The 26524-nt window shown below is 36.5% G+C and overlaps 1 protein-coding gene across 1 annotated transcript in view; it reads right to left on the bottom strand.

Annotated features, from left to right (window-relative positions):
- Positions 1-26524, bottom strand: part of BRWD3 (bromodomain and WD repeat domain containing 3) — a 138317-nt gene that overhangs the window by 68534 nt on the left and 43259 nt on the right. Inside the window, exons 7-14 of the mRNA XM_004378881.2 lie at positions 14091-14251; positions 12547-12768; positions 7805-7905; positions 7235-7305; positions 6521-6621; positions 4283-4323; positions 3514-3618; positions 2120-2273 (exon numbers count right to left, since the gene is read on the bottom strand). Coding sequence (XP_004378938.1) covers positions 2120-2273; positions 3514-3618; positions 4283-4323; positions 6521-6621; positions 7235-7305; positions 7805-7905; positions 12547-12768; positions 14091-14251 — 956 coding nt within the window. The remainder of the gene's footprint in view (positions 1-2119; positions 2274-3513; positions 3619-4282; positions 4324-6520; positions 6622-7234; positions 7306-7804; positions 7906-12546; positions 12769-14090; positions 14252-26524) is intronic.

Below are 26524 nucleotides of genomic sequence, written 5' to 3'. Positions count from 1 at the left end.
GAGGGTGAGGCTTATTTACTAACTAGATAGTAGATAAGAATTATCTTAGGTGAAGGGAAGGACAGCACACAGTACAAGGGAAGTCAGCACAACTGGACTAAACCAAAGCTAAGAAGTTTCCTAAATACAATGAAACACTTTGAGAGACAGAATAGCAGGGGTAGGGGTCTGGGGACCATTCTCTCTAGGGACATCTAGGTCAACTGGCATAACAAAGCTTATTAAGTAAACGTTTTGCATCCTACTTTGGGGAGCGGTGTCTGGGGTCTTAAAAGCTTGCAAGCAGCCATCTAAGAAGCATCAACCACCTGGAGTAAAGGAGAATGAAGAACACCAAAGACACAAGGAAAGTGTTAGCCCAAGAGACAGAAAGGAACACATAAACCAGAGACTTCATCAGCCTGAGACCAGAAGAAGTAGAAGGTGCCTGGCTACCACCAATGACTGCCCCGACAGGGAACACAACAGACAGTCCCAGACGGAGCAGGAGAAAGGTGGGGTGCAGAACTAAAATTCTAGTAACAAGACTAGACTTAATGGTTTGACTGAGACTGGAGGAACGTCGGAAAGCATGGCTCCTGGATTCTCTATCAGCCCAGAACTAAAACAATTTCTGAGGCCACTCTTCAGACAGGGATTGGACTGGACTCTGGGACATAATGTGATACTCGTGAGGAGTGTGCCTCTTAGCTCAAGTGGATACAAGAGACTAAACGGGCAGCTTCTTTCTGGAGGTGAGGTGGGAAGGCTGTCTGCTGGTTGAATGGACATGGGGAATCAGGGTGGAAAGGAGGAGTTGCTGTCATAGTATCGGGAGAGCAATCAGAGTCACATAACAATGTATGTATAAATTTTTGTATGGGAGACTAACTTGAAATGTAAACTTCATTTAAACTACAAAAATAAGCAAAAAAAAATCCAGGTTAAAAAAATATATAGATTTTGTAAGGCTATAGCTGCCACAGATAGTGATTCCTCTGATGGATCTGGGCAAAGCAAATTCAATACCTTCTGGAAAAGATTCACCATTCTAGATGTCATTAAGAACATTCGTGTTTCATGGGAGGAGATCAAAATATAAACATTAACAGGGGGTTGGAAGAAGTTAATTCCAACCCTCATGGATGACTTTGAGAGCTTCAAGACTTCAATGGAGGAAGTAACTGCAGATGTGGTGGAAAAAGCAAGAGAACTAGAATTAGAAGTAGAGCCTGAAGATGTGACTGAATTTCTGCAATCTCATGATAAAACTTGATGGATGAGTTGTTGTTTCTTATGGATGAGCAAAGAAAGTGGTTTCTTGAGATGGAATATACTCCTGGTAAAGATGCTGTGAACATTGCTGAAATGACAACAAATGATTTAGAATATTACATAAACTTAGTTGATAAAGGAACAACAGGGTTTGAGAGGGCTGACTCCAATTTTGAAAGAAGTTCTACTATGGGTAAAATGCTATCGAGCAGCATTGCATGCTACAAGGAAATCTTTCGTGAAAGGAAGTCAATTGACGCAGCAAACTTCATTGTTGTCTTATTTTAAGAAATTGCCACAGCCACACCAACCTTTAGCAACCACCACCCTGATCAGTCAGCAGCCATCAACATGGAGACAAGACCCTCCACCAACAAACAGATTGCGACTTGCTCAGACGATGGTTAGCATTTTTCAGCAATAAAATTGTTTAATTAAAAAAAAAAAAGAATAAAGAGGAAAAGATGCCTTATATCGCCTACTTCTTCCCCTTACCTCTATTTCTTGCATATACTAATTCCTGAATATACAGGGCATCCTTGTTCAAATAAGCTTAATCCTACTCTCAAAGCAAGAATAAAAAATTCCAATCCCTACGAAAACCAAAATAACTTATATACTCTTGACTGCATATAACATAGTAGGTGAATAAATTTTAGACTTGGAAAGAGCCTCAAAAAGTCTTCCTGATACATGTATATACCATGTATTATTCCTATTTTGCAGATATGTCAACAGAGGCCCCACAAAGTTCAATAACTTCCCCAAGGGCTAATAAGTCATAGAAAGGAAGCTCGAACTTAAATTTCCTGTCTCCTAGACTAATTCCCTTTTGAGCATTTTACTCTAAAAATAGAATACTTACAGATAAAGTATGCAGAAGTTGTCCTGTGATAGAATTCCATACTTTCAAAAGGAAATTGTTCACTGCAGTAATAACTGTGGTGTCATAGCGATCCCAGGCCACCATAGTCACCTTAAGTTTACTGACTTTGTCTTCTCCAGATGGCAAATTACTCCTAAACAAAATAATTTTAAATATTCACACCTTGTACATTTTTACCAAAGCTGCACCTAAAATAACAAATTAAGACAAAATCTCTCCAAGAGCGTACAACTGTTGATATGAAAAAATTCTAAGTTGTATTTTTAAGTACTCATGAAAGAAAAAAAATAAATGTACCAACATAGAGCAATACGCATAAACTTATTTCAGGGAGAAAAAGAGCCAAAATGATAAAAAATTGATGCTTAAATAGCAGAGAACAAAAAAACAAAAAAGGAAACTAGAAAGAAATATACAAAAACATTGAAAATATACAAAAAGTACTGAAAAGTAAAACACTAGGTTATGCTGGATAACAGAAAATATGAAGAAAACTTATAATGCCCATTTTATTCCCTTAAATATTTTTTTCAAACTGACATGCCTTATAAAAAAAGTAGTGAGAAATTCAGTAACTTCTGATATAATCTAATATATTATCAATAGCAGGAACCCTGGTAGTGCAGTGGTTAAGAGCTATGGCTGCTAACCAAAAGGCCGGCAGTTGGAATCCACCAGCCGCTCCTTGGAAACACTATGGGGCAGTTCTACTCTGTCCCATAGGGTCGCTATGAGTCGCAATCAACTTGACAGCAACGGGTTTGGTTTTTGGTTTATTATCCATAGCTGGCTGTGACTACAAAGTCAGTTTTACAGTTTTATTAATGGGAAGAAAATTTCCAGGGTCATATTCTAAAGAAACTCTAGTGTCCTAAAGAGACAATTATATATCTTCCAATAACAGTGAAGATGATAAAATAGAATGCTGATTAGGTATACAGATGATGTTGAGAAAGAATGCTAACACTATGAAATATTATAAATATATCCTCTGTAAATTAGAGAAAGTTAAACATATGATGACATTTAACAGGGCCAATCCTCAAGGTAGAAAGTAGTACAGATAGATATAAAAAAAATGACCTATACAAACTAACACAGAGAATAACTATGTGGGCATCAGAGTGATCTTTGGGTCACGACAGAATAGAATTTTGAATGAATCAGCAATATTCCTATCATCCAGTCTACTAATCAACAGCAAAAGCCAATTTAGAGACGGAATACAATGCAAACTTTGCTTTTGCCAATTAACTTCAAACTATTTACTAATTTAAAAAGGTAATACTACATGTTTATTATTTAATATAAACCAATAATTTAAGTGATATACCATGTTAAGAATCACTGAAATATCTAACGTCCAATCTTACCCAGTGATTTTAGTAGCCATATCTAGCACTATACTCTTCCATTCTTGTTGCTGATATTGCCAAATTCTTGCTGTTCCATCTCTACTTCCGCTAACAAATCTTAAACTGAAGAGAAAAAATGTAAATAAAATAGCCTTGCTACTTTTCTCCAAAATGGAAATCACTTTTTTATAATTATAAAAGTAATATGTTCACCCTCATACATTGCTGGTGAGTCTGGAAGTTCCTCAAAGTTTAAACGTAAGTGTTACCATATGACCCAGCAATTCCATTCCTAGGTTTATTCCCAAGACAAATGAAAACATATGCCTACACAAAACTTATGAACGAATATTCATAGCAGCATTATGTGGAAAGAACTCAAATGTGAATCAACTGCTAAATGGATAAACAAAAAGTAGCATAGCCATATAATAGAATATCATTCATTAATAATAAGGAATGACATACTGACACATGCTACAACATAGATCATTACCACATTCTCTAATTTTTACACTTGGGCCATATGACTTTGTAGAAATGTTATTGTTTACATGAAAAAGACATGGAATCTTGGACTCCTATGGAGAGCCTTCTCTCAGTGTGGGAGTGGTTACCTGTCTTAAAATTAAACCTCAAAAATGGGGGGAAAAAAAAGACAGACAAGGGATTTTAGCTTAAGTGTAACTGGATAGAAATAAGGTATCTGTAGTAGAGGGAGCTGCTTCTGAGGGAATGGTAAAACATGTCAAACATCTGTTTACACAGATATGTACTACATAGTTACCTGTCTCCATTGTTACAGAACTGAACAGCAACAACTTTGTCCTAAGACATAAAATATTTTTGGTTAGAATTAATTTATTTGTAAAACGAACTGACATGCAAAAGTATCATGGAGCAGATTTATTTTAATGCTGTTAATTTTCTTCTTAAAAAACCTCTAATTTTCTAAAAATAATTTTGTAATGAACACTGAAACAATGCATTAAGTAACTAAGAGGAATACTTCAAAAACTTGAGACAAACTAAACACAAGCAGACTTACTTCTAAACCATAATCTCCAGAGCCAGATAGTTCTGAATAGGTATTAATTTATTATGTCCCCCACAATAAGACAGCGCACTTACCTAAAATACCATCTTAAAATAGCTGAATTAAATTTTTCACATTTTTTTAATTTCAAAAAATAAACATTTCCTGTTTCCCAAATAGTTTAATTATTTTGCAATAGATTCATCTGATAGTAGGTACTATAGTTTAGATACTGCCATTTCAACTTCCTTATAAAATGATTAACCCTAGACCCTTTTAAAAACAATATAGTGGTGATGAAAAGATTAAGGTGTAAATCAAAATGTGCAATTTTCTTTGCTTTATTCCTTGAAAATAAAGCTAAAATATACCCTCAACTGCTGTATACATTTTCACAAACCACTCAATTATTGAACTGTATTTGAACTTAGCTCTTAATAAGAAAGCTCAGATACTAAATTTCTTTGTATTTAACTATTTTTCATCTTGAAAAATTATCAAACTTTCTTCATATGTTCATAGGTATCTCTGATTCATACTGTTTCAAGATTTCACTGTGGTACTTTTATCTGAGAGATCCTGTATTCTCATTGCCAGTTGCAATGATTGGTTTTAGATATCCTGAAGGGAAATCTTATTTTCAGTGACTAACAACAGTCACTGATTCCAACAGGGACTGTTTACTTTTTCTAACTTTTATTCTTAGCTGGACCCCTGCAAATAAAACTATTAATTAATTTTTCTTCATCTTTTTTCCGTCAATTATTTCCCATTCAATTATTCCTTCCTTCTCTCTCAGCTCTCAATGAACTTTACCTGCTTGGGTGGTAATTGTACAAATGTGTCCTTTGCATGCTCTAGCACAAATGGACTTCTCCCATCGGGTGGTCTCAGACTGAGATTTTAAAATATTTCCTAGATTTTTATCTTTCACAATTTAAATGATATTCCAGGATTTTAGTGTCTATGAATAAGTTACAGAAAGTTGAGAATCTAACTTGGCTCAGTAAGTCTTCATAAGAAAGACTTTCCAATTATGTTTATATGATAGGACTAAAAGCAGGAGACTGTTACCAAAAGCTCAAGAAGAAGGTTTCTAATAGGGCCTATTTTACTACAAGTTTTAAGAACATGATTGATGCTGCAACTCACAAAGCATTTTTTAAAGTTTATTTTTCAGGAAAAATATATGTATTTTATTAATGTGCACAAACATTCCAAATGAGGTGTCAACAATAATTAGAATGGTAACATTAAGACTTGTAAAGCTAAGTGCTTTCAATTCCTGACTATACTGCTTTTACGATGTGGCACGTGAGATGTACAGTGAGCTGAAACAGAAATATTCCTATACCCTGTAGTAAATAATCATCTGGAGAAGAGGGTAAGCAAAGAAAGAGGAGGCAGAGATAGATTAAAGCTGTAAAATGGTGTAACTAAGCAATAGTGACTCCAAGATTCCTAAAAAAGCCACAGGGGAATGGGAATAGACAGAGAGGAAAAGAGCCAGCCACCAATGGCTTTCATCTCAGGCATATAGCTATTCTCTGTAAAGTGGGATTAGATTACAGGAGTCTTTTATGGCATTCAGAAAACAATCATACTAAGATTAACAAGTTAAATTCAGTAAAAAGATTTTTTTCCCTAACACATACTTATGTCTTTTATTAAGTGTATAGATTTTAAAGTAACAAGCAGTTTATGTAACTAATAAAGTAGAGCAGACTAAAAACTGGAGTAACAAAAATATTACTACAGTATATATATTTTCTTTTTCCATACAGTCAAATAGAACTCATCTTAAATACAACCCTACTAAATCCAAAACTTCACAGTGATCTTCATTACTAAAGAGACATCTTGCTATAAAGGTTTTTAACATCAATCTATACTAAAGTAGGGTACAGATCAGAAAAGAAGAAATAAAACTAACTTTCTAGGAGTGTTGAAAAGAAAGCAACACATTTAAGTTTCTCATTTTGTTCTTACCGTATGTGACTCTAATTCCGCAATTTTCTCAGGAATCTCAGAACCCAAATAATATATTCTAATCACATGGTCAGTGCTACCTGTTGTAATGAACATACCACCTGGAAGATTAAAAGAAAAAAAAAAGAGTGCCAACAAATTTAAAAAACACAGATTGTTTCCTTATTTGTATGCTGTCTTATATTAGTAAAAGGGCTTCAAGAAACACAAGGTTATTCTCTAACCATTAAAGACATATTAACTCTGCATAGAATAAGTAAATACAGGAAGAAAACAAGAGAAATATTCAAAGAACAACTATATCATTACCCAACAAAATCCACTAACTATACACTAAATATAAGCCTTTGGAGCATAAATACTAAAGGTCACAGCCTTAAGGAATTTATTTTTTTTTTATATTTTATGCAAAAACATAATGTTCCAATGTTATTCATGTTGTTGTTTTTGTTGGGTGTTGTCAAGTCAAACGACCTTAATTACAATTCCCTTTCTGGTGGCTATTGTGGCTGAATGGAAAAACTCAACCACTATTGCATGTTAATTAGAGTCAAAAAGTTTTTTCTATTATGACGTATGGTTCACATTTTTGGCATGTTTCCATTAACACTCAAACATATGCATTTTTTCTTCACAAAATTGAAAAATCTATCTTTTACAACTAGATCATTTAATACTTTGAGTACTCAAAACATATTCAACTTTTATACACACCAGAACTGAAAGATGAACAAGATATCTGAACTCCAGGTCTGGATCTCTCAGTAAATTTCACTGGGCGATCTCTAAAGAGAAAAGTAACATGTTTATATTCTTCATCATGCTCATCTAATGAGCAAGAATCTTAGCACAATGCTGGATATTGACAAATTCAGTGTCAATATTATAGAAACCACAAAACTAAAGTAGTTCCCAAGTACTATTCCCTTCAGGTAAAAAATGAATTTAACCTGGAAAACATACTTTATGACATCAGTATTAGCACTAAAGCTTTTCAAACAAATTACCATATTCCTTACTACTACCATTATGAAAAGTTCAAAGTCTTCTTCCAAAGTAAGAAATGAAACAGATATTCCTTATAAAAATTTTGTGTATAAATTAGTCTCTTAACACTGGCTTGATGAAAATTTTATTCTAAAAACTCTATCATCCAATTGAACTATGATATATATACACATGCACATACATATATATTTCTATATATATAAATCCCTAAATGTACTAAATAAAAATGAATATGCTTAATTTTTCACAGAATTTCGAAACTACTTCCAGATTTACCTAAACTTCATTGTTTTCACATGCCATTGCCAGAAACAGATTGTTCCATCAGCACCAGTAGAAGTGAGGTATCTGGTTGTGCCTTTAGTTGATGGACAAAACTAAAAAAAAAAAAAAAAAAAAAAAAACACCTAATTTAAATAGAGCTTTCATGTTCAAATTTATCATTTCAAACATAAAAAAAAAACCAAACCCGTTGCCATCGAGTAGATTCCAACTCATAGCGACCCTACAGGACAGAGTGGAACTGCCCCCATAGGGTTTCCAAGCAGCGTCTGGTGGATTCGAACTGCCAACCCCTTGGTTAACAGTCAAACTCTTAACCACTATGCCACCAGGGTTTCCTTTCAAATATAGCATGTTTTAAAATTATAACCACTATAATAAATATACTTTAAATAAATTTATTTAAGATTTTCAGTTTCAAGAGATTAGTAATCTAAATTCCCTAGATTAATGAATACCTTCCAGAAAGTTAAAAATACCAAAAACTGTAGAAAAAGTCAGTAATTGAATTTAAGATAGAATACTTTAGTCCTAAAAAATGATCATTTTAAACTCATTCGACATCACATTTTAAGATTATTATTTCACTACTTTTAATGGAGAATAAACTCATAATCATTACTAATTAAATCCTTGCAAATTTGCCAAACAAGCTTATACAGCAACAACTGTGGAATTTTTATAGTTCCTATGAATAAGGCATCAGAAATAAAAACAGTGATTAGGAATTAACTGCTAAGCATTTGAATTTTAATATTTTATTTTATTTTAAACTCCAACTGCAATAAGGTATGATTTGTTTTCTTTTAAAATTTAAGTCATATTCACTTGTTTACATGCATAATGTAAAATACGTCAAATCTTTGTTTATATCATTGTTGGAAAAAATATATTAAGAGAAAATATATGTCAGTTGCCAATTTAAAGGACTACTACTACCCCAGCTGGACCATGGCCTTTATCACACAGGCTTCTCAAGCTCTGATTCTCAGTATTTTACACCTTCTCAAAAGAAAATCACAGAGAAGGGAAGAGCCACTGGGCTTCTGACACCTGGACACAGGAAAAATTCTAAATTCAGAACAGGCCCTATAGCATGCCTGTGAGTTTCAATGAATCACAAATAAAGATAATGAACAATTTCCACTGAGATAATGATTAAGGATTAAGGATCAAGATGTATAGGATTTGAATAAAATTTTAATTCAAACCAAAAGAAAGGTATCACTAGATATTAGGTGTCATTTTTTACTTAGTTTTCTTGTTTGGAAGCACAGAATCTTTAAAAACTGCAGAGCTGACTTCAAACAAAAAATGTCAATTAATATTATACATTCATAATTGTTTACAGTAAAGAAACTAGTACTCAGTAGCATACCTATATTTTCATTTCTGAGATAGAAGATGCCTACATTAAAAAACTTAATCCACAATCCACTTTTCAAATCCAGCTTGCTGCTTCTTTATGTAAATAAAGTCTTACTGGGACACAGTCACCCTATGTATTGTTTATGGCTGTTTTTGTACTACAAGTTGTGACAGAGACCACATGTCCTGAAAAGTCTAAAATATTTACTATCTGGCCCATAAATTTGCTGATCCCTAATCTATGGGAATGAGGCAATTAAATATAAAATAGTATAATCTTACTAAGTTTGAAGGAATACTGAAACCTTTATTATCCCCATAATATTTAAAATGCTTCATCAATCATAAAGGGGGTCTGGCCCATTCATAAGAGTAACTTTACATAACCAGTTGCTGTAGAGTTGATTCCAACTCATGGTGATGTGTGACAGAGTAGAACTGTGCTCCATAGGGTTTTCAAAAGTTGATTTTTGGGAAGTAGATCGCCAGGCCTTTCTTCCAGGGCACCTCTGGGAAGACTATAACCTCCCAGCCTTTGATTTTGCACCACCTAGGGATTCCTGGCCTATTCAATTGTGCCTTGTTTTTAAATGAGAAATCATGTTAGGGATTAAAAAAAAACATTTATTTATAGTGCTTATTTTTAATGTAAAAATCAATACATATTTATTGTAGAAAATTTATGAAATACAGAAAAACAGAATAAAAATTACTTATCATTCCACCATCCAGAGGTAACTACTATAATCATACTATGTTAATGTCAATTTTGTTAAGAAGGGAGGGGAAATGAAAGGAAGGAAAGGGAAGAGAAATGAAGTGAAAAGAAAAAAAACTAGAAGGATCATATGCCATGAATTTAATAGACAGTCAATAAACAAATAATAAATAATGGATATAGAATGCCAAATGGTGATCATTACTATGCACAAAAATAAAACTAAGAAGAGGAAATACAGAGTGCTGGCGGGTATTATGGGTTGAATTATGTTCCCCAAAAGTATGTGTTATAAATCTTAACCTCTATGCCTATGGTTATAATCCCATTTGGGAAGCAGTTGTCTTTGTTATGTTAATGAAGCAGGATTAGTGTAAACTGTATCTTGAGTCAATCTCTTTTGAAATATAAAAGAGATTAAACAAGATTAAACAAGCAAAAGAGGCAGAGATGGGGGAAGAGAGATGTCAAGCCACATGAAGTTGCCCAGGAGCAGAAGCTCAAACAGACAAGGACCTTCCTCCAGATCTTTTACAGAGAAAGCCTTCCCCTAGAGCTGGCACCCTAAATTTGGACTTCTAGCCTCCTAAACTGTGAGAAAATAAATTTGTGTTTGTTAAAGCCACCCATATGTGGTATTACCATTATGGCAGCACTAGATAACTAAGACAGGGGGAGAATGATTTACAATTTTAAATAGAGTGGTAAGGTGATCAGAGAATGCCTCCCTGAGGTGATATTTACACAAAGCACTTAGAAAATGAGGAAATAAGCTGTGTGGATATTCAAGGATGACCATTCCAGAGACAGCAGGCAGCAAGAGCAAAGGCAGGAGTGTACCTAGTGTTCAAGAAAAAGCAGAGAGGCCAGCAGCTAAAGCAGGGTGAGAAAGGGCAATGAGTATTATCAGATGAGGTAAAAAAGAACAAGGCCTTGTAGGGCCTTGTAGGTCATTTTAGATATTGGCTTTAACTTTGAGATTAGAATCTACTGAGGGTTCTGAGCAGGAGTGACATGATCTAACTTCCCTTTTAAAATGACTCTGGCTGCTGAACAAAGGCTAGACTGAGGCAGGAGGAAGGGAAGGGAAGAAGCTAGAAGAGCAATTAGAAGTCTGTTTCAATGATCTAGGCCAGAGACGATAGTGATTTGGATCAGGGTAGTAATGATGGAGGTCCTGAGAATTTGTCAGATTCTGGATATATTTTGACGGTAGAGCCAATATGATTTGCTGACAAGTTAGATATGGGGTATAAGGGGAAAAAAAGTCAGAGATGACTCCAAAGTTTCTACCCTCAGTAACTGGAAGGATGAAATTGCCACTTGCTGAGATGGGGAATACACTGGGGAGGAGCAGATCCAGGAAGAAAGGTGAGTTCAGTATTGAATATGTTAAATTTGAGATGCCTAATAGACATCCAACTGATGATGTCAAGAGGGTAGCTGGACACAAAAGTATGGAGTGGTCCAAGATACAGATATAAAGTTAAGAGTCATCAGCCTATAGATGATTATTTAAAGCCATGAGAGTCAGTGAGATCACCAATGGAAACAGGGTGATAGAGAAAAAGTCCATGGATCTCTAGGGCACTCCAACATTTAAACTGTGCAGAAGTAAACAAAATGAGAGAAAACTAGCAAACGAAACTATGAAGCAGGCAAACAGTATCATAAACATTTTTCAATATAATCAAATAGTCATTGTTTTCTGTTGTATGAGAATATCTCCAAATTCCAGAAATAATCAGTCAGACAGGACAGTGGGAACACAAGTAACCAGTAATCTCCCCAAAGAAAATCCATGAAAATAATCTCAACTGGTCAAAATTCTGACATAAAAATTTTTAAATCCAATACACATTTAACCAAATTCTTGCCAGCTCACCAAAATAGCTGAAATGTTATTTAAGTAATATACAAAAACACTGAATGGCATATCAAGGCACAAAGTAAATGAGAATAATTGTCTCATCCACAAAAACAGTTTCCTTGACCTAAATGTAAAAGACAGTTTCAGGATTCTTGTTTTGCTCTCAACACCTTTAAAGAAGAAGACAAAGTTCTCCTTATTTAGTTTTACTGAATAAAATTTGCTTTGGGGTTTCCAGGACTTCTACTACCAATATCTGGCAAAAACATTACATAAGTATTTAAATGAAGCCAATGTTACCGATTTTATGAATTTATATGTCAAACATCAAGTTAAAATAAGTCACTGAAACTAAGAAAAAAACAATTTTTCTATCATCAAACTATATACAGGCACATACATTAAATCTGGCATTAAATACTACCACAAAGTATTCCAATATTCAAGTTAGAACCTGTTCATATCCTGACTAACAGGTATTAGTTAGTGTGTTTCTTAAGGCATTTACCAGTCTTCTCCCTTCTTCACAAATTAGAGAGATACATAAGTTGTTTCATACTGTATTTGAAGAATCTCTTCAGCCATCTTTTTACTTTTTACTTATTTCTAAAAGAAAAAGATTTTTATGAAAAAAAAAATCTGTCTGCAGGCTAGGGGCAAAGCCCCTAAGAGAGGAACATCTTTCTGATGCCATTCTTTGTATTATCCACACAATGTAACAAAAAATAAGAGAATTTTCATTGTTATTACATGTTAGAAGTACCGTTTCATTTTTCTTACCTGTATGGAAGTAATAGAAGCTGAATGTCCCTGAAGGACTGCAACTGGTGCACAAGTTCGAAGACACCACACTCTTACAACCTTATCACAGCTGCCTGCGGCAATCAAAGTGTTTTCATAGTTGACAGCCATGTCAGATATTTCAGCAGAGTGCCCTCTAAGTGTAGCAAGGAGGCGTCCATCATCTGTAGCCCAAATTTTCACCAAACAGTCATCTGAACCCTATAGTAACACAAAAGTACATGAGATTTACAGTGAAGCAGAAATTGGCCACCAAACAGACACACAAAAAACAAGACAAAATAAGCAAGCAAAAAGGCAAAGGGAGAATTGTATTATATTACTTCTAAGACTTTCCTTTTAGTCTCTTCTCTATATAATATGAATCCAGTAGTAAATATAGACAATGGCTAAATGATAGTAGTGATAGCATTATCCAAACTGACAATGGAATTTGTGAAGAACTCCTCAAAACTACTACCAATCTAGATAACTCAAAATATTTTTAACTCACTCTTAAGTGATTTGGCATTAACTACCCCTGGCGTAACATTCTTTTTTTCTTAATTGTTTGAATATTTTTCTTTACAAATATTTAAAAATATAACCTAAATTCTAAAAGCATTTCTCAGTGAACATGAGGCTGTTAATGTCTGGTGAAAATAATGAGTTAAACTTCCTACTGAGAATTTCAAAAGAACTTTAAAAATAGTAAAAAGGAATTCTCCTCTAATGTGGTAGGTAAGTTATTTAATAATTATCTGCTAAAAAATGACAATTATCATCCTCATCATGATCAACAACATGCAAATACTTAGATGACATATTTGGAGTCATGAAGAAGTCAATGGAAGAATCTGTAATGAACTCCAAGGATTCATAACTTTTCCAAGTACAAACCACTTCCTTTATTGTAGCATACAAATGTAAAAAGAAAATTATGCCGTTATCCACACTTCTATGTTAACTTAGTACTGAAGCAATGAAGACTAAGCCTCTTCTTGGAAATATTAAGTGTGCTACAATTTTGTACTTAAAAGCATACAGTAAATATCTGGTTAATAAAAAAACTATTTAAAAAATAACCAGCACTAAAATCAAAGAAAAATATAGAAAAAAACTATAATCTCATAACTAACTATGTAGTTCAGCTATTCAATTATAAGAATGATTTAGTTGATAAGTAAAACTGGCAATAATTATGCTAAATGGATTTTCATTTTAATAAATGTTTGCTAAAATGGAATGAAATGAAATTGAGTAACTAAACTTGTTTCACATAAATTAACTACCTCTAGAATATGAGGCCTTCTGAAGATTTAATTTTTTTAATTAAATTTCCCAAAAGATAGTGGACATTGTATTATAGTTCACCCATTTACCCATATGGAATAAGAAAAGATTTCCAGTTTCCAATCACCTTTTCTGCATTCATATGTCCAAAAAGGATGAATTCTTTATAAAGCATAATGCGATGCTAGGAAGTCTAGCTTCAACTGTTATAAATCTCCAATATACTACAGTATCATAAATTTTAAACTCACTGTAAAAATTCTTCTTCCGCTTCGATCAAATGCTACGCAGTACACCGATGACAAGTGCCCCAGAATTCTCTTATGCATCTTAATGTGCTGGTAAGCAGATGAAGGGAAAATATGGCTGAAGCGACTACATCCAGTTAATTGTCTGGCAGAAGTGATATTCACTGGAAAAAAGAAAAGAAAATAGATTTACTTCTTAAAAACTAAAAGTAAAACCTACTTCATGAAGTTAAATCGTGAATATTAAGATGAGGCAAAACAGGGTACACAACAAACAACATAGCAATTCTACCCTATGAAAAGTCTAAATTCCCTCACAAATTTCATGATTTTATAAACTCAAGTCCACTATTCCAAAACACTAAGAATACTCTTCTGATAAATCCCAGGGGCCTGATTTTTCTGCTTGCCTTACTATGGTTTCTCAAGCACACCTCCATTTCATCTTCCTTGGTACACTATAGTTAAAAATGCTGTCATTTTAAATACGTACGGAAATCCTACTATACCATGAAGGAGTTTCAGAATAAAAACTATTCGGCTGAGTGTAACACATCTTAAAATTTATACAGAGATTTTTTTAATGCACTTGTCTCACCCCCTCACCTCAATGCACCACACATACAGCTTTCCCTAAAAATTAAAGAGTAATATAAGAGACCTATACAGTGAAAAGAGAAGGGGACTTATGACACCACTTAGGTTTTAAGTAGTAAACAACCCTTTCTAGGCTTGCCTATGGGCTCTCCTCTTCTTGGTTTTTGAATCTGTAGGCTCTCACTCTATTTAACAATGAACTTTTTGAGGTTTCATCTCCTATAAGATCATCTTAGATCCCGTCTCATTTTTTTTGTTTGCTTTGCCTTGCTCTTAATTTTCTTAAAAAGCTGCCAGAATAAAGCATAAGTCTGCACAATTCTCCTCTAAATATCACCTGGATTCTCCTCACTTCCCTGAAATGGAGATCTTGACCCTCATGTAAGGATTTACAATCACCCACTTGCCCTGTGAAATTTCTCCTGTCTTCTCTTATATACTGAAAATACTTAACACCCAACACATATTTGAATCAAGATATACAATCCCTCTAAGTTCAAAGTCACTTTGATACAAGGTGACATTTTACCACACTGCATAAATAATATAGTACAAGTGATAATAGCTTTATGTTTAAGCAAGGCAAAATTAAGGCAAGAATTGAGTTCTAGCTAGATTAGTACAATTAGAACCATGCCACAATCAAAAATATGAAACCTTTCAATGTCTCACAATCTTAAGAGCAATGAAGTCTTTCTTTCAGGCAAAGGTAGATCCACTGGCCATTTTAAACTGACAAAATGACAAAAAATGAATGATGAATAGCAAAATCAGCAAAACCTTGAATGTAAATCATAAAAACAAGTTAGAGATCTGAGTATTTATGCAATACTGTGAGAAGCTGAGTAGATAATGGTAGAATGTGCATAAGCTATCAGTACTAGGTAAGATTTCTTCTTGGCAGTGGCTACCCATCTCAACCCCTAGAAAATTCCACAAGCCTAAGGTGAGATGAGCAGGCACCCTAACTTTGGGCCTTTAGTAATTTTCCTTCTCCAGTCAAACATTTTTTACTTCTCTGAGTTTCTTGAAACAGTAAACGATTACTTTGGCTTGGCTTGGCTCAGTCCATACTTTGCAGGTGGATAGAGTAAAAGGTATGTTATTTTAAGGCAGAGTTTCTCAACCTTGGAACTACTGACATTTTGAATCGATTATTCTTTGTTTTGGGGGCTATCTGTCCATTGTACGGTAATTAGCAGTACCCCTGGCCTCTACTCACTAAGTGCCAGTGGCATACCCCCTCCCAAGTTGTGACAATAAAATTATTTCCAAATATTTTCAAATGTCCCCATAGGGTGAAAAACTGCCCTGGGTTGAGAACCACTGCTTGAAGGTATAAAAACAAAACAAATAACAATAACAACATCAACAGAAAGAAGAAAAAAAAACAGAAAAGAAACTTTGAAAAGGGGCACAGAAAGAGACACAGAGATAGGAAGAGAAAGAAAGAGAGGAGAGGTAAACAGCTACCAGAAAGGAAATCCGTTCATATTCATTCATTCATTCATCCATCCAACAAATATTTCAGTTCCTCGAGGCCAAAAAAATACAATTTAGCATATCAACAAAATCCTTTTAAACTCATTAAGAATTAGTATCTCAGACCTAAACTGTTAAATCAGGAACAATTACTGAAAATTTTATGCATCTTTATAGTATATATAATTTAGCATTACTTTTTAAAATTCCTTTAAAAAAAACTAATGAAAAAGAAAACAAATGGAAAATATATGCAACAAGTATGGCAAAATCTTAATATCTTAAAATACATATAAAACTTGACCATCAAAACTCAACAGATGAGTGGGCAAAGGAAATTAACAGTAAGTCACAGTACAGAAAATACAAATAATAAACTGAGTCACAGAAAATGTTCAATTTTTTTGCTAGCTATCAAAGAAATTTAACTGAAGATAGTAAGGTACAATTTTATACCTACTAAGTCAGCACTTAAAAAAATTCTAAAACCTAATTCTGGTGATTACAATGGAAATGGTGTACACCTACTTTTCTAGCAGCACCTTAGAGTAATATGATCCATTCGGAAAATAATTTGGCAATACATTTCAAGAATCATGAAAATATAAACATTCATTGCCCCAACACTGGGAACCTATCCTAGGGATGTAACTGTTTAGCAGAAAAGATTTACATGAACAAAATGTTTACTGCTGGGCTATTTGTAATACCTGAAGCCCAAAAATCAACACCCATGGAAGCAGCAGTCAAGACATCAAACGACGTACTGCACTGGGCAAATCTGCTGCAAAAAATCTCTTTAACGTATTAAAAAGCAAAGATGTCACTTTGAGGTCTAAGGTGCACCTGACCCAAGCCATAGTATTTTCAATCGCCTCATATATATGTGAAAGCTGGACAATAAATAAGGAAGACTGAAGGAGAATTGATGCATTTAAATTATGGTGTTGGTAAAGAATACTGAATATACCATGGACTGCCAGAAGAATGAACAAAATTTGTCTTCAAAGAAAATAGAGCCAGAAGGCTCCTTAGAAGCGAGGATGGCAAGACTTTGTCTCATATACTTCGGACATGTAATCAAAAGGGACCAGTCCCTGGAGAAGGACATCATGCTTGGTAAAATAGAGGGTCAGTGAAAAAGAAAAAGATCCTCATAGACTGATACAGTAGCTGCAACAATGAGCTCAAACATAGCAATGATTGTGAGGATGGCGCAGAAGCAGGCAGCGTCTTTTTCTGTTGTACATAGGGTCGCTATGAATTGGAACGCAATGGCACCTAACAAGTCCAATAACAGGGGAATGGTTAATTAAATTACAGAATATTCAATGAACTACTATTGAGGCATTAAAAATTCAAATATGAAAACCACAGAAGTGTAGAAATATTTAAAAAATATAAAGCAAGACACATAAAACATAAAATTTTATGTAGACTATGATTTAAGTTATGTAAAAATATGTATGTATAGATAGATAGATAGATAAAGACTAGAATGAACTAAGAGAAATGAAACCAGCTGGCTTTGTGTTAAAAGTATTTTAAAAATTTCACTAAATAATCTTAACAACGCATTTTATCTTAAACACAAGTTTTCTATTAGCATCTCCCTAGTCATCACTGACAGTCATTCAAAAAAATTCTAGTATAAGGACTGTTGTATATTTGACAACATTGTCAAATATGCCTTCTCCCGTCTCAGTAATTTTTTAAATTTATTTATCCAGTACCTGAGATAATAATACCTATACATTTTTTTCTCAGCATTTGGTAATGTCAACAACCTTTAGGCTCCACACACTAAGGAATTCCATAAACAATCTCTTTTGCATGTATTCTCCATTTAGTCACTGTTTTTCAGTACTGTCCATTCTTGCTTTACTTACATATCTAACAGAGTAGATAACTCCAGTGCTTTATTGGGAATGTTTTTCCCAATTGTTAGTGGCTGATAACTGACTATAAAGAAACAATAAAAACGGTTCACTTCTGACCAACCCTTGAGTATTTTGCTAGAAAGATGTAGATCTCATTCTTCCAGCATGAATATCATATAGCTCCTTTTGGGGAGGAGAATATTCAAAGTCACTTTTCCTTTTCTCAAAAGTAACAATAAAATTAAGGAACACACACCCTGTGTTGTATCTGAATATCTCCATCAAATGCACTAAGTGAATTGTTTTCTTTTACTTCCACTATAATCATATTGCAGGTTTAGAGATAAGCAATTTACCTTCCACCACAGCAAAGTAGAATGGAGTATTAATATGACAACTGTAAAATAAATGAGAAAAAAATCCCCACAACCTTTGTCTGACGTAACTCCACTATGTTACTGTACTTCTACCATTAAAACTTATCTGTTTTAATTCATTGGAGTTATGTAGTTAAGTCCAAGAGTTTTAATATATATAATTAATTATTTAATAATTTCAAAAGCATCATAAGGAGTAAGTAACATCATTCTAGCCTCTATTTACTAAAGAATTTAGCTCCACAAAGTAACAAAAGTAAAATGGCAATAAAGCTCTAAAAGTACTGGTTTTAATAAGGCAACCAGTTAACATGATTTAGGTTGGAAAAAAACAATGTGTGCTTCTCCATCCACTGTTGTTGAAGATTTGACAACCTCTGAAAAATAGTACACTATAGTTATGACTCCTTCCTATCTGGGATGCTGAGATAGTCAAGGTTATGTTTAAGCGATAAACTATAGAGCATGTTCTTTGGAGTGGAGATGTGCACATAACAATTTTGTCTTACAATTTTTGAAAAACTTTCTTTTTGAGAGAAACTTAATTCTTTGATGTCAAAACATATCTCTTTGTGCTTAGCAACACTGACAAATTCAACTAATAAATAAGTTAATCAAATTTATATATGTATAAAATGCATTTAAGTGTAAAATAATCTATTCAGAATCCATCATGTGTCCTAAATTATTCTCCTTTATAATTGTGCAAGATGAGCTTCCAAATTGTTCTCTTATAAAATACAAAATATGATATGACTAACGTCAGTGATAGGTCAAAATTCTTTAAGATTCAAGAAAGGTCCCTGTCTTAGTTATCTAGTGCTGCTATAACAGAAATACCACAAGTGGATGGCTTTAAAAACCAGAAGTTTGTTCTCTCACAGTCTAGAAGGCTAGAAGTCCAATTTCAGGGTGCCAGCTCCAGGGGAAGGCTATCTCTCTCTGTCGGCTCTGGAGGAAGGTCCTACTCATCAATCTTCCCCTGGTCTAGTAGCTTCTCTGCATAGGAACCCCAGGTCCAAAGGACACGCTCTTCTCCTGGCTCTTGTTTCTCGGAGGTACGAGGTACCCTTTGGTGAGCATTCACATGAGACACAAATATTTTCACTTCTTTGGCCCATTCAGAGAGGTCTATGCACATACCACTTCCCCATACCTCCTTGTCTCCAATTTTCCAATCGTGTTCCTTCCAAGTCCCTGATCAACCAGCCAAACCACTGGCCACAGCCCATGAATCAATAAACAATCACATATATGGCCACTTCTCCTTCTAAGCAAAGTGAACAACCAGGTCACTGCTCGAAGTTCTGCCCATGGGGAGGATTTCCCCTCATCACTGTCCATCGGGGAGGTCCCAGAAAGGGGCTGTAATGCTGCCACTGTCCACTTTCAATTGGTGCCTGTATATCGTGCAGAACCATCTGTAAACCAGGCACGAGTTTTCTCTTCCTCAGTTAACTGATCATAAGGAACTCCCCATGAGGCCATAGGTGCAGACTGGGAGATGGAAGGTAATGTGACAGGAGTGTGAACCATGGGCATTTGGACCACTTCCTCACGTAACTTACTTGTGCCTTCATGTCCTGCTTGGGCCTGATCTTGTATATACCACTTCCATTTAATGATGCAGTGCTGCTGTGCACGTCCAACTTTATGACTCTGTGGGTCAGATAACACGCCGTTCATGAAGGGCAGCTCAGGCCACATGGTAACTTGGTGTCCCATGGTTAAGCGTTCAGTCTCTACTAAGGCCCAGTAAGAAGCCAAAAGCTGTTTCTCAAAAGGAGAGTAGTTATCTGCAGAGGATGGTAGGGCCTTGTTCCAAAATCCTAAGGGGCTGTGCTGTGATTCACCAATAGGGGCCTGCCAAAGACTCCAAACAGCATCTCTGTCTGCAACTGACACTTCAAGCACCACTGGATCAGCCAGATCATATGGCCCAAGGGGCAAAGTAGCTTCCATGGCAGCCTGAACCTGTTGCAGAGCTTTCTCTTGTTCTAGACCCCACTCAAAACTAGCAGCTTTTCAAGTAACTTGATAAAGAGGCCAGAGTAGCACACCCAAATGAGGAACATGTTGCCTCCAAAACCCAAAGAGGTCCACTAGGTGTTGTGCCTCCTTTTTAGTTGTGGGAGGGGCCAGATGCATTAACTCATCCTTCACTTTAGAAGAAATATCTCAACATGGCCCACACCACTGGGCCCCTAGAAATTACACTGAGCTGGAAGATACCTGCATTTTTGTGGGAATAATTTCCCACCGTCTAGCATGCAAATGTTTTACCAGTAAGTCCAGAGTCATTGACACTTCTTCCTTACTAGGTTCTATCAGCATAATGTCATCAATGTAATGGACGAGTGTGACATCTTGTGGAAGAAAAAGGCAGTTAAGGTACCTGCGACTAAATTACAACATAGGGCTGGAGAGTGTATATAGCTCTGAGGTAGGACAGTGAAGGTGTATTGCTGGCCTTGCCAGCTGAAGGCAAATTGCTTCTGCTGGTCCTTCAAAACAAATACGGAGAAAAAGGCATTAACAAGGTCAATAGCTGCGTGCCAGGAAAGGTATTAATTTGCTCAAGTAAAAAAACCACATCTGGAACAGCAGCCGACACTGGAGTTACCACCTGTTTCAGTCATCTAGAGCTGCTCCAACAGAAGTACCACAAGTGGATGGTTGTAACAAAGAGAAATTTATTCTCTCACAGTCCAGTGGGCTACAAGTCCAAATTTAGGGCATCAGCTCCAAGGGAATGTTTTCTTTTCTGTTGGCTCTGGAGGAAATTCCTTGTGGTTCATCAGTCTTCCTTTGGTCTGGGAGCTTCTCTGCGCAGGAACCTCAGGTCCAAAGGACGCGCTCTGCTTCCAGCACTGCTTTCATGGTGGTATGAGGTTCCCATGTGTCTCTACTCGCTTCTCTCTTTTATATCTCAAAAGAGATTGCATTAAGACACTGATCTTGTCATCCTCATCAGTATAACCTCATCACAGTGACAGAATTTACAACACATGAGGAGATCACATATAATCTCATCATAGTGGTAGAGTTTACAACACATAAGGAAATCACATCAGATAACACATCATACAATACTAGGAATCATGACCTAGCCAAGTTGCTACACACATTTTTTGGGGGACACAATTCAATCCATGACACCACCTGGATAAGTTTACAATAATCCACTGTCATTCTCCAAGATTCATCTGTTTTTTTCACAAGCCAAATAAGTGAGTTGAGTAGGGGTGTGGTGGGAATCACAACCCCTTCATCCTTCAAGTCCGTGATGGTGGTACTAATCTCCACAATCCCTCCAGGGATGCAGTATTGCTTTCGGTTCACTATTTTCTTAGGTAGGGGCAGTTCTAATGGCTTCCACTTGACTTTTCCTACTATAACAGCCCTAATTCCATTTGTCAGGGATCTAATGTGATGGTTCTCCCACTTGCTGAGTATATCTATTCCAATTATGCGTTCTGGAACTGGGGAAATCACTACAGGATGGGTTCGAGGACCCACGGGACCTACTGTGAGATGGACATGAGCTACGACTCCATTAATAACCTAACCTCCATATACCACCACTCTGGTAGGCCACAGTGACATTTTGGGTCTCTTGGATAAGTGTCAGTTCAGAGCCAGTATTCAGTAATCCCCAAAAAGTCTGATTATTTCCTTGTCCCTTACGAACAGTCACTCTTGTAAAAGGCTGTAGATCCCTTTGGGGAAGGCTGGGAGAAATATTAACAGTATAAGCTTTCGGCAGTATATTTGAGTCCTTCCTCAAGGGGATCCAGCCTCCGCTTCATTCAAGGTGTTGTGGGTCTGTAAACTGGCTCAAGTCTGGGAATTGATTGAGGGGCCGTGACTCTCTATTCTGGTGATTCAAGCTAGATTACTCTTCACTTGATCTAGAATTCTTCTACTTGTAAAGATCAAGTAAATAGTAGATTTCCCATATATTTTACTCCTACAGACCCCATGACTAAGTAGCCAATGCCATAAGTCCATATGAGACAGGTATTCTTATTACTGCTTTGATGCTGCTGTCTATTATGGTAATCATGCTCACTGTGTGTTTGTCAATTGTGTGCTGCCATTTGGCCCCTACCACCACTGGGTTCAAACAATCCTATTGTAGTTAGGTGTCTTAATTCACGTAGGGTAGTTCCCACTGTAAAATCTGACTTACATAAAATAGCAATCATAGCAGCTTTCAAGGATGGTGGGGCTCCCCCTTTGCAAAACTTGTTTCTCACCTTTGTGGTAAAACGTGTGTCCTCTGGGCCCTCCATGTGTAAGTCTGTAGGTCTAACTTGACAAATCCACTCTAACATGTCAAATTCCCTAAGCCTCTGGATACCTTCTTCTACAGTATACCAAGGCAGGTCTGGTACTTCAACTTGATTTAGTGTCGGCCACCACGTAATCCATGCTTCATTGACCCAACCAAATACACTATCAGATCCTTTCCTAACTTCTTGAGCTGAAACACTGAACGAAGAATCTGTGCTTAGTGGGCCCATATCAATAAACTCAAGACTGATCCATCATTATATTCCTTATACCATTATCCCACACCCTTAATAGCCATTCCCACATATATTCCCCAGGCTTCTGTTTGTACATATTAGAAAAGTCAAGCAGTTCTTTTGGAGTATAGCATACATCCTCCTGTGTCACACTTTGTACTTCACCTTTTGGGGCTTGCTCAGACTTTAAGTCTAGTTACAGGTCTAAAAGCCAAAATCTGTGGTGGGGAAATGTTTTGAGAACATTCAGCATTGTCTTGTAAAGCATCTGCCTCAGGCGATGCCCCAGGCAGGGACTCAGACAAAGGCTCTTTAGATGCAGCTGGGTTAATCTCATTAGATGGGGGTGGAGAGGCTAATGGTTTTACTGGGGAGGGCTGTTTAGCAGACAAACATGGAATAAATCTCTTCAGATGGGAGTGAGAGGACTGGCTATCTTTGCGAGAGTGACTCAAGGAATTTAGGGGCTCAGTGTCTCCAGCTTCCTGAGTATCTGCCCATATGTCCCCATCCCAAGTTTCAGAATCCCACTGCTTCCCAATCAACGCCCTCACTCTAACTTCAGACACCTCTCGAGGCTGGCAACTGAGTTGGCATCGTAATTAAGCCAGTCTTAAGACTCTGGGTTTGGTTTTCCACAATACCAGCTGTTACTACAAGAAATGAGGCTATTTCGGAGGGGGTGTGGCCAACATGGTGGAGTAGTTAGACATTTCATATATCCCTCTTACAACAAAGACCTGGAAAAACAAGTGATTTGATTCTATATGAATATCTAGGAGCCCTGAACAAGGCAAAGTTGAGGAAATCGACGGAATGATAGGGGAGAGCGAGACGGTCTGGAAGAACCGAAGGGCGCCAGAGCCGCGGTGACAAAACTGCAGCACTGCAGCCATGCCAGTCCACGGTGAAGCAGGCAAACACCTGTGCTGTGCGCGCTTTCGGGAAGCAGTTTCCACATCAAGAGAGACCCAGCAGCAGAGATTCTGCTTGGACACTCCAAACCAATGAAAAGCAGCTCCGAAGTGGCTAAGTACATGCGTGCAGCCTTTTGCGAGGATTTTAAAAAAAAAAAGCCCATTTGGGAAAAACGTCTCTCCCTTTTACTTCCTCCCTCCGTGCTCTGCACCGGGAGTCCGTTGGGCCGGAAGCAGATACCAAAAGGTGCCCTGACCCATTCCCCTGGCCTTGGAGAAGGAACAAATAAGCTACTGCCTCCCACAAGCCAGGAACTCAGGGTCGGCACAGCTCCTTTGCAAGGCACAGGTACAAGGGTTCCGCAGACTCTGAGTACCTTACACCCCTGTACAGACTTATGGGGACCCATCTCAACAGCGTTAGTCCTCACTACCACAATCTGAAGTTTAACTTCAACTGCTTCAGCTGTGAACAGGCAGATTTGTGACCCTTGAAACAGCCCTGCCTCTTAGGTAGGAACTTTTATTGATCTGCATCAGGGGCTTGAGGACTGGTGGTATCACCTAAAGCTCCTAGTCACCGGCTACAGGAGTCCAAGAAAAAGTGGTGCCCTTGAGTCTTTACAGCCAACAGAGTGGGGTGCTCATATTCCGGCTGCAAAACTCACCTACCTACTCACCCTAGAGAATAGGGACACACTTTCCTTTCAGACTCTCGGGGCAGCCATCAGCCACCTGCCTGGCAGAGCATATGATCCCCTACCACGGTGAGAGTCCAGTGACTGCACCAATCACCCATGCCTCTCTAGGACTGGGGGTGAGCGCCTGCATCATACACTTGGTGACCGACTGCCTGCACACCCGAGCTGAACCCATACAGGAAAATTTAACAGACTTCTGTGTGCACATACTTAGTTACATAACTAACTACCTGGTGACAGGGCATTAGAGATTCAAAGGTGTCAAAAATCAAACTAGTGCACACGAGCAGCTTACTGGGGCATATCAGAACAAAACAAAACAAGAAGCTAGGTATCACTGAACAAATACAAAATAAAATTATAATAAATTATTGATGACTCGGAGACAACAGTCAATATCAAGTCACATAAAAAGGCAGTCCAGGATGGCTTCAGCAAGCTCCCGAAAATAAAGACTCAATAAATTATCTGGAGGAAGAGAACTTCTTGGAATTACAAGAGGCAGAATACAAAAGATTAACATACAGAACTCTTCCAGAAATTAGAAAGGAAATTCGACAAAATGCAGAAATTACCAGGGAACACACAAAGTAGTAGCAGAACTTAAAAAAGTTATTCAAGAACATAATGCCAAATTTAATAGGCTGCAAAAATCTATAGAGAGACAGCAATCAGAAATCCAGAAGATTAACAATAAAATTTCAGAATTGGACAACCCAATAGAAAGTCATAGGAGCAGAATTGAGGCAGAAGTTAGAATTAGTGACACTGAAGATAAACCTCTTGACGGCAACTTATTTGAGGAAAAATCAGATAAAAGAACTAAAAAGAATGAAAAAACTCTAACAGTCATGTGGGACTCTATCAAGAGAAATAACCTACGAGTCACTGGAGTACCAGAAAAGGGAGGGATAACAGAAAATACAGAGAAACTTGTTGAAGATTTGTTGACAGAAAACTTCCCTGATATCATGAAAGATGAGAAGATATCTATCCAAGATGCTCATCAAACCCCACATAAGGTAGATCCCAAAATAAAGTCATCAACACATATTATAATCAAACTTACCAAAATCAAAGATAAAGAGAGAATTTTAAGAGCAGCTAGGGATAAAAGAAAAGTCATCTACAAAGGAGAGTCAATTAGAATAAGCTCGAACTATTCAGCAGAAACCTATCAGGCAAGAAGGCAACAGGATGACATATATAAAACCTTGAAGGAAAATAACTGCCAGCCAAGAATTATACATCCAGCAAAACTGTCTCTCAAATATGGTGGCAAAATTAGGGCATTTCCAGATAAACAGAAGTTTAGGGAATTTGCAAAAACCAAACCAAAATTACAAGAAATACTAAAGGAAGTCCTACGGTTAGATAACCAATAACACCAGCTAACAACACAAGACTAGAATGCAGGACAGAGCAACCAGATAGTGACTCAGATACAGACACCGAAAATACATCAAAGCTAAAACACTGAAAATAGGGAAACAGATATCAATATGTAAAAAACGACAACATTAAAACAAACAAGAGGGAGTTAAAAAATGCAGAAATTGATTTTTCATATGGAGAGGAAGTTAAGGTGATATAAAGTAATAAAAGACTGATATAAACTTAGAAAAATAGGGGTAAATATTAAGGTAACCACAAAGGAATCTAACAATCCTACAGATCAAGATTAAAAAAGTAGAAAAACATAAAGACCTAGCAAACACAAAAGCTACAACAAAGAAAAAGATTAAAAAAATACACAAAGAAAAATGACTCAGCACAGAAAACTTAGGAGAACAAAGAAACTGTGAAAAACAAACAAAAAGAGATACCAGGATGACAGCACTAAGTTCAAACCTATCAATAATTACGCTGAGTGTTAACGGACTTAATGCACCAATAAAGAGACGGAGAGTGGCAGATTGGATAAAAAAGCATGATCCATCTATATGCTGCC

This window comes from Trichechus manatus, unplaced genomic scaffold, assembly GCF_000243295.1.
Source record: "Trichechus manatus latirostris isolate Lorelei unplaced genomic scaffold, TriManLat1.0 scaffold00060, whole genome shotgun sequence".
Lineage (NCBI taxonomy): Eukaryota > Metazoa > Chordata > Mammalia > Sirenia > Trichechidae > Trichechus > Trichechus manatus.
Note: the sequence above shows the minus strand (reverse complement) of the source record. Positions and strands in the feature narration are given on the sequence as shown.